Source organism: Orycteropus afer, unplaced genomic scaffold (genome assembly GCF_000298275.1).
Source record: "Orycteropus afer afer isolate SDZICR_OR568_19922 unplaced genomic scaffold, OryAfe1.0 scaffold00123, whole genome shotgun sequence".
NCBI classification, from domain to species: Eukaryota; Metazoa; Chordata; class Mammalia; order Tubulidentata; family Orycteropodidae; genus Orycteropus; species Orycteropus afer.
Genome location: NW_006921710.1, coordinates 2,807,946 through 2,817,499, shown reverse-complemented (window position 1 = coordinate 2,817,499; position 9,554 = coordinate 2,807,946). Strand labels below are relative to the sequence as shown.

Sequence of the window (9,554 nt, the reverse complement as noted above, 5' to 3'; positions counted from 1 at the left end):
CCCCTAGTGGGGCAAATGCCAAACTCTATTGCCACCCTGGAGAAAGGGGCCTTCCTACCTCTGTCAAGGTCAAGGCTAGGGCAATGGGGGCACTCTGAATCCCAGAACAGGGCAATGAGGCAAAACAAGAATGAACGGAGCAGTGCAGGCATGGCAAAAACTGAGTCCCAGGACTGGCGAGACTTACACAGGCCCTAACAACAAAGGAAGTCCAAGTGCAGTTTGCAATTAAATGAGGTATGGTCCCTAAAAGAAGCCCCGGTGACACAGTGGTGAAGTGCTACGCTGCTAACTGAAAAGTCAGCAGTTTGAACCTATCAGCTGTCCTGCGGGAGAAAGACATGGCAGTCTGCTCTGATTGCAGTCTTGGAAACCCTATGGGGCAGTTCTACTCTGTCCTACAATGTCAGTATGAATTGGAATTGATTCACCGGCAGTGGTTTATGGATGGTCCCTAAAGCACTTAGCAGGAAGCCTGATCCACAGCAGGAACCACAATGTGGTAGCGAATGCTTTAGGGCCCAGATTCCCTGGACCAAATCACTCACAGCCCAAAGGGAGCATGGAGAGCAGTCACCGAGCATTTGTGCTTGGGGAACCTGAGGCCCAGAGAGGGTGAGGGGCATGCCCAGAGTCACAGAGCAAATTGGAAGCAGAGCTCGGACTGTTTCCCGCCTTCCTCCCAGGGCCAGGCTGTCTTTCCTCAATTCTAAGATACACACTTCCCCTCTCATTTTAAACTTTCTGAATCCGAGTTGTATCTTTAAGTGAGTTAGTGTATTAAAGCACTTGGAGCCAAGCCCAGCACGTTGTGCATGTGCAATAAATATTAACGGTTTTTATTATCTCCTGATCAATGTGTACAGTGCATCTGGAGGGGATTTTTTTGTTCACCCAAAGTGTTATTTCTACATGTCATCGATGCTGGAGCGCACTTTCTCCTTCTTCACGTTTCCATATCCCTGACATCGGGGAGCACCCTACGCTTGCAGTTGGCAGCTTTTTCTCTGTCTCTTTGACACATAAAACAGTGATGCCTCTTACACCATTGGGTCTTACTACCGAGAAAATACAGTAGAGCAGCTTCCTTTCCATAAATTCAAATTCTACAAGTCTCTCCTGAATCCCCTAATTGGCACCAGAGGAGGACAGGGGTGTGAAGTAGAGGTGGGCAAGCAGAACCCCAAGGAAGGGGTCCCTTGGCCTGTCCCTGCAGTGATGGTGACCCCCGCCTCAGTGCTCTACCCCTCTTCGTCCCACACACTGCCCAGGTTCCCTGGGGGCCACACCTCAGAAACAACAGATTGGCTCTAGCCAGACCAGAACACAGCACTGTTGCCCTCAGCTGGCTCCCTTTGCCTGCAGCCTGCCCCTTCCCTTGGTCCCCAGCCCCAGGCCCCACTGTTGTCTACCTTCAGGTCTCAGCTGAGAAGAGACATCACCTCTTCCTTGATTGTCTTCCTTGACTGTCTCATCACCCCTTGTGAGGGACTCCTCTTCTGGGCTCCCACAACCTTCTGTGCTCTCCCCTCGTGGTATTGTCTTTTACTTCATTCATTCCTTCAAACATCCATTCGCCATTCACTGGGTCTCACCATGAACCAGGCTCCAGGCCACTCTCTGAGGACGCAGCAGTAGGCAAGTCACACAGGAGCCCTGCCCTAGGGGAGTGCATAGCCCATGGACTGTGACTCTTAACATCTTTTGGGTCATGGACCCCTTTGGGAATCTGATGAAAGCTGTGGACACAATATCTGGGGACTAAAAGCCACTGAATGCAACTTCTAAGGAACTGGCCCTAGACTATGAGCCCTCCTAGGGCAGTGACCTGGTAGGTACTGTCCTGTTCACCACCTGATACAGAGCAGTCCTGACGGCTGTTTGCTGGAAGGAAGGGAGGGAGGGAGGGAGGGTTGAGGGAGGGGTGCAGGTGGACTAGACCATGTCTCCATGAAGATGCTGGATGGGGCGGAGGTGGAGGCGCTCCTGGGACCTGCAGCACTTGCCATGCAGACACTCATGCCCTTCCTGCTAAACCCTGGATCCCCAGGCAGAGCCACCTCTGACTCTGGGCCCAGACAGCATGGCATGGAATGAAGGCCGCCTCTAGGCTGCCCCAAACCCCAGCTGCCACAGGTCAGCAGCTTCCAGGCAGGCTGGCATCACATTCTCACCATTCATTGAGCATTTACAATGTTTCCACCACTGAAATTTCCAAACTGCCCTGTGGCTGATGCTACAGCTGAATTCATTTTGCAGATGGGAACACTGAGGCTTGGAGAGCGGGAGCCCTTGCCCACAGTCACACGGGGAGCCAGCAGTAGAGCCAGCACTCGAACCTGGGGCTGGCTGGCTCCAGCATCGTGCCCATCTGTGCCAGGGCTGTTTGCCAAGCTTGTGCTCTCTTCTGCCTAAGGATGGCTGGGCTTTGAGTGACAAATCTCTGTGTCAGCAGTCCCTGTTGTGCCCGCTCCCCAAGTATGTCCAGCCAGAGAGACACCTTGCCCCAAGCAAGTGGCTCTGAACGCATCCTCAGACTGCATGGCATTAAGGTCTCCCGGCTGGCGAGGCTGGGGCTGGCCTGGCAGAGGGGCCAGCATCTCTCCTGTCTGTCTCCAGGATCCCAGCCCTACCAGAGCCCCTCCTTGCACCTCTGCTCTAGCCACTGAGGGGGAGGCAGAGGAGAAGGGCTGGAGAAAGCTCCAGGAGGGGTGTCTGTGGAGGGGCAGGAGGGTGAGCAGGGGATGACAGAGCTTGGAGATGAAACAGGCCACTCAGCAGAGGAGAATTAGTCTTCGGAGACCACCTTAAAGATGAAGTACTGTTCGCTTTTATAGGCTGTGTTTTACGTGCCTTGCAAAGAAATCTCCCCAAGACAGTAAGGGGAGGGGGGCTTTCGTGGTTTGCAGCCCAACTGAGTCTGCTGAGGGGCTGGGACTTATTAATCAGCCTTCAGCCTCGGCAGAGAGTGGTGCACAGCCCGGGGTCTGTGAGAGGCGGTGGAGACACCTGAAATGCCACACCTACCTCCCCAGGATGGGAGACCGAGGAGGCATTTTGAGGCAATGTGGCATGAGAGGAGTCAGAAGACCTGGGTTTGAGACCCACTTCCGCCACTTAACCATCTGCCTGAGCTCCCAGCTGGGGGGACCTGGCTTTGTTCCCTGGGTGACCTCCAGTGCCTTGCCCAGGGGCAGTGTCTACTCAGGAACCCCTGGCCATGGTAAGGACCAGGTGAGCCTGTGACAGGATAGAGGCAGGCAACCCCAGAGAGACCTCAGTTGCGGGGTGATATCTCTCAGTTTTCAACCTCCAGCAGAGGCCATGGGGAGTCTGACAGGAAAGGAGGGCTCAGGAAGAAGAGACGCCAAAGTGCCCTGCCAACCAGTCCTAGCCAGCCCCATACCCTCCACGTCTTCGTTTTCTAAGGGCCTGGGCGGCAGTAAGGTGGTACTGCCCTGGGTAGACTGAGAGGTCAAACTCCTCAGACTAAAGTAGGAAGAAGAAAGTCTCCTCCCCCTGCCGGCCTTGAGGGGGAAGCCAGGCAAGGTTTGATCCAGGTGCAGGCCTATCTGCACACCTCCCCAGCCTGTCTCCCAGGAGTGCCCCAGCCAAGCCAGGCAGTTGCTTGTCACAACAGACACACATCTTGGGGCTTTGGGCTGGAAACCAAGGGGCCAAGCAGTGACTCTGGCACAGAGCCTTGGGAGTGGCCTGTGGGATCAGTGGGAAGGGTGGGCACCAGCCCCTGTCCTGATCCAATGCCCTTCGCCCTTGTTTCTCTTCACCTCTCCCTGGACTGAAGTCTGAGCCTCTGGGCCCTGGTAGGAGGTCCTGGAGTGAGAGGCTGTTTGTTCTACTCAAAACCCGGGGTCCTGAGGACTGAGATGGGGGGCAGTATCCTGCAGGCCTCTGAGGAACAGGCCCCTGCTCTCTTGGGTCTTTTACCAATGGAACCAATACTTAGTGGCTCTTGAAGCCTCAGGTCCCAGGGTGGCTCCTGGGAGAAGTGGCTGAAGGTGTCCAGGAGGACAAAGAGACAGGGCTTGGGAAGCCATCACCCGCCCCCCAGAAGCTCCAAGCTCCCCAAGCTCCCTCACTCTCCAGGGAGTACTCAGCTCTGGGCCCCCTTCTGAGGGGGTCTTTTTCCCCAGACATTTCGTGTCCACCCCACTGTAGCTCTTGGCCTCCTGGACGGTCCAGCTGGGCTTCCTGTGCACACACCAGACATCTCTCCACCCAAACCTGAGCCTCACTGAGTTTCCCAATCTGAGAATGGCCCCAACACCCATTAGCTGCCCCTGTCAGGCACCTCCTGGGCTCCCCTCCCACAAGCCCCATGCCCAGCCAGTCACCTGGGTCTGTCCATTCCACTTCCTTCAATTTCCTGTCCCACATGTCCCTATGCTCCCAGCTCCTGCCCTGATCCAAGTCCTGTCATGTGCCTCTAAATCACTTCAACCATCTTCCTACTGGGTCCCTAGTACCTCCCAGCAATGTCACCCCATTCTCCAGTGGCCGATGGACAGCCGAGGTTCTTTCCTGAAAGCAGAGCCCATCAGGACACTGTCCAGCTTAAACACCTCTTGGGCAACGAAGCTCCAGAGCAGGCCCTGCTCACTTTCTAGGCCTAGGGCACCCTCAGTCTCTCCACCTCCAGCTCTACCCCTTGCAGCCTTCCCCTCTACCCCTGCTTTGTTCTCTCTGCCTACCTTGGCCTTTCATTTCCTCCAAACACACTTTTATCTTCCTCAAGTATAGACTCGGCACATGCTGTTCCCTCCCCAGTGACCCCTCCACCCAACTTGACTCTGGCTGAGCTGAGAAATCACCTCCTCCAGGAAGCCTTTTGTGTACCCTGCCTCTGCCCCACCAGCTGAGCTTCTGCCTTCTGGCCTCCCCCATAACAGCCCACACCACTGAGCGAGACCCTCAGGATAAGATGAGTGTAGGAAGGGATTCTTGGCTTGTAATTCCCCATGGGCCTCTGCTTCCTTTATTTCACAACTGTTTGGTGACCATGACTATTTGATGACCTCAGTGCAAACCACAGGGACCAAGAGGAAAGAGGCATATATCTTTTTCTTTATAGCATCCATCACAGTTTGTAATAATACCTGACTTGTGAATTCCTTTGTTTCCCCCATGGGACTATAAGCTCTCTGAAGCACAGACTATATCCATGAAGTCATGCCCTATCTCCTAGCTCAAGGTAACCAAAACCAAACCCACTGCCTCGAGTCAATTCCAACTCATAATGACCCTGCAGGACAAAGTAGAACCGCTCCATAGGGTTTCCAAGGCTGTGAATCTTTACACAAGTAGACTGCCTTATCTTGCTCCCATGGAGTGGCTAGTGGGTTTGAACTACCAACTTTTTGGTTAGCAGCCAAATGCTTTAACCACTGCACCACTGGAACTCCTTAGCTCAAGTTGAGTAATTTAAATGCAGCAGGGATTTAAGTTAGACATCAGGAAGAACTTCCCAATGAGAAAAAAAATCCCCTTTTCTTTCTAGAATGTTTTTAGAAGTGTCAGACTTATCAGAAAACACACTACTTGGGATGTGGTCTTGGCTTACTCAGGTCAACTTCCTTTGGGGTAGCTTGGATTAAGTTCTGCTCAGAAACAAGGCAGCCCTGGAGGAGGTGTTTACAAGATGACTTCCTGTCCTATACTTGGGGAGAAGAAGAACCATGTCTGTTCATAGATTCTTTCATCTAAGAAACTCCAAACTTCTGGCAAATATCACTTCACTGTCATCTCCCTGCCCAAGGGTATGAGAGCTCCTTCTTTCTGCAGATGGAGAAGATACTCTAATGAAGTTGGGCAACAAGGTCACCCAGCAAAGGAGAAGCTGTGGCTGGACAGGGTGGGGCAGAGTGGGCCCGAGGTGGTCCCTGGAACAGCAGCACTGCTGAGTGCCCCGAGAACCACACAGCCCTGATGCCGGAGACTGTCCTTGCAAATTACATACCACAGGCTGGACAGAGAAAGGCCAGCTCACCTCACATTTTCCCACAGAGGCACAGATCCTGGCTCCAGCTTCCTTAGCCTTGGTTTACTCATCTGCCAGATGGGTTAATCATCCCACCACCAACCTCCTGGGATCGTTGTGACTAAGGAATGACAAATATGGATGTGTGACCTGACCAAGTGGTGCCCCGAGTCAGGCACTGGCCTTTACTCCCCTTGAGGAAGTACTCCATTAAGGAACCTTAGCCAGGTCCTTCTGCTGGGAGCTGCCTGCTTGCATCAATAGCCTTCCCCCATCGGGGGAAAGGAGAGGAGAGACCAGGCTACAGACAACCTGTGAAAGGCTGCTTTGTTCAAAGAGCCATCCTCCTCACAGGTGCACAGTGCTTTACAGTTTGCAACACCCAAAAAACCAAACCCACTGCCATCCAGTCAATTCTGACTCATAGCAACCCTATAGGACAGAGTAGAATTGCCCCATTGGGTTTCCAAGGCTATAAATCTTTATGGAAACATACTGCCTTATCTTTCTCCTGCAGAGTGGCTCATGGGTTTGAACTGCCAACCTTTTGGTTAGCAGTTGAATGCTTTGACCGCTGCACCACCAGAGCTCCTTTTTGCAAAACAATTTGCAACACACCCCAGAATCTCCCTTGACCCTTATATCAGCCCATGTGAAGTGAAGAAGCAGGGAATGCTATTCCTATTTTACAGGTCCAGGCCTAAAAAGGAAGAGTAATAATTTACACAGCATCACATGGCATGTCAGTGGCCGAGGTGGAACTGGAAGCCAGGGAGAAGAGAAGGGAGGGCCCAAGAAAGAGCTGGCTCCAAAGAAGCCCAGCCAGAAAAGCCTCTCTCCATAGTGGGGACAGGAAAGGCCTTCCCTCTTGTCTAAAGCTTCAAACAAACCTGGGGCTGGCACAGGCGACAGCCTGTCTAATGCTGGGTCACCAGGGGGTGGGAAAAGGAGGTGAGTATTTGATATTGGTCCAGGCCACTGGGGCCACTCTCTTTCAGCTACCTCTGATGCCAGGGGTCAGACATCTGGGCTCTGGTTTGGTGGCAGTTGGACTTTGTCCCCCAAGGGAGTAGCAGAGAGAGGCTGGGCCTGGCCCAAGAAGCCTTCAAGCCACATTTCAAACAAATCCCTCAGAAGCCACCTTCCCTTCAGACAGAGCAGGGCTTGCTGGCTTCTCTCCTGACACTCCTCCTGGCTGGGGTTTCAGACAATTCAGTTCATCAAATACCCCTCAGCTCCCTACCCAAGTGGAATGGAAGGGCTGGGGCAGAGGCCCAGGGGAGACCAGAGATGAGCATGTATACAAAAGGAGGTCCAGATGGAGGAGGGGGGTCAGGGCTGGGGGATGAGGCAGTGAGATAAAGGCAGCGAGAGGTAGCTAGGTTAAACTCCACAGGGACTTCAAAGCACAGCCACTGGGCATCAGGGAAGGCTTCCCCTAGGAGCTGGCATGGGCGCTGGGTTTTGAAGTATATGTAGGCTTTCTCAGTGTGAAGTGTGTGTGTGCATGTGTGTGTGTGTGCACATGCTGGAGAGTGTGGTGGAGCCAATAGGACAAGCAAAAGTCTGGAGGTGGGGCAGCCGGACGTGTGGTCCAGAGAGTCGGTATATGGAAAGTGACTAAAGGGAAGGGAGAGTGGGCCAGGTTAGAGACAACCTTGAACAATGAGCCCAGAAGCTGAGACTGCTCTCGCTAAGGTAGGAGAAAGTCAGATCTCAGCAGGGGTGACAGTTATTATTTGGGGACAGCTTGGGTGTACACCTGGATGGGGAACAGATTGCTCCTGGGAGGCATAGAGAGAGGCTTGGGTTCAGATTCAGGATGGTATCCTAGCGCTCCTGCTAACATGCTGTGTGACTCAGGCACATCCCTTGACTTCTCCGAGCAACGATTCCTTGGTCTGTGACATGAGAATGAGTGTGACTGCCTAGCTCCCAGGCTGCTTTGGGAGGGAGGTACTGCAGATGGATGGAAAAGGGCTTTATAAATTGTAGAGGACTGGGCCACACACCATGGCAGTATCACTCTAGAAAGAGCAGGTTGCAGCTCCTGAGCCTGGGGGTGGCCAAGCCCCGCCCTTGCCAGCCCCTCCTGCCGGTGTGAACACGAACTGTTCCTTCCCCAATGACATCTGTCTGGGAGAAATTTAAAATTTAAAATGGGCAGCCCCATTATTTCTTGGTGAGCAAGGCCTCCTCATTTTGCTTGTTTGCTCCAGTCCCCTGGTGCTTGGCCTGGGGCAGCCCCCGGGCAGCCCCTCCACCTCAGCTTCTCTTCTCTAGCCCCTTCTCTGGCCAGCTCTGGCACTCTGCCCTCCCTCTCCTTCTGGGACACAGCCCCAGGCACCCTCCAAGCCCCCTTCTCCTGCCCCTGAAGAGGCAGCAGGAAGTGTGGAACAAACCAGCCCTGGGGAGCACAGACCCAGGTTCAAATCCCAGCAGAGCTGAGTGGCCTCAGGCGGGAGCCAACCCTCTCTGTGCCTCCCTTTCCTTGATTCTGAAAGCTGGAGAATCACAATACTCAGGCGTCTTACACGACACTGAGTATTTATGGATGCCGGGCCCCTGAAAAAAATCCGAGGGTTCAGAGGAGAGCCAGGGGTTCAGATCCTGGTCCTGAAGCTCAGATTACCTGTGCTGGGCGCCTCGCACAAGGTTGTGCCCAGAGTAGGGGCTTAGGAAGTGCCTACTATAGAAGTGAGGGAGAAAAGGGGCATCAAGAGGTGTGATTTGTCTGTGGTCACACAGCGACTTAAAGGGTCAGTCTCGCAATCCCTCCCCCTCCGCACACGCGCTCTTCAGGGATCTCTGCTGGGGCGCCGCCCAACTCGCACCCCGAGTTCAAGCCTCCATACGGGAAGAAAGAGGAGAGCGCCCGCCCTGGGCCTCCCAAAGCTCCCGTGCGTGCGCTCCAAACTCCAGCCCCCGCGCTAGGCGCCTGCCCCGCGGGCTGGAGCGGCCATAACCTCTCCAGCAGCGCGGGCCCTTGTCCCCGCTCCCCGGCCCGCGCGTACCTGCGGCTTCTCGCGCGGCCCGTCCTCAAGTTGGGAAGCGCCGCCCATGGTCTTCCACCGGTCGTTGACCATCTTCCGGCAGGACTGGCGGGGGCGCCCGGCAAGGCGCGCCGCTGCAGAGCGCAGAGGCGCCGAGGTGGGCGCGGGCTCGGGGAGGTCCGGGTGTGCGTGCACGCGGTGGGGTGTGTGTGTGTGTGTGTGTGTGTGAGAGAGAGAGAGAGAGAGTGCGCCGGTGTGCGCGCGGCTGTGAGTGCGGGTGAGAGCGGGAGCGCGAGAGCCGCGGGCCGCCCGCCTGCAGCTAGCGTTGTGCGCCGTCCCCGCTCTCCGCTCCCGCGCCTCCCTCCGCGCGCTCCTCTTTCTTCCTCCCTCTCTCCTTCTTTCACTCCCTCCCTTCTTCTCAATCTCGATGTCTTTTTTGTCTTGGACTCTCTCTGCCTTTTATTTCTCTACACACACACACAGACACACACACACCCGCAGGCTAAGAGTTAAACTCCACCTCCAAAAACATACTCCGTAAAGGGGGCAGAACACCGACCCCA

General features: G+C 54.7%; 1 protein-coding gene across 1 annotated transcript in view; it reads right to left on the bottom strand.

Annotated features, from left to right (window-relative positions):
- Positions 1-9,084, bottom strand: part of FIBCD1 (fibrinogen C domain containing 1) — a 37,312-nt gene extending 28,228 nt beyond the window's left edge. The window contains exon 1 of the mRNA XM_042781449.1: positions 9,013-9,084. Within this exon, the coding sequence (XP_042637383.1) occupies positions 9,013-9,084 (72 nt within the window). The remainder of the gene's footprint in view (positions 1-9,012) is intronic.
- Positions 9,085-9,554: the final 470 nt, after the last annotated feature.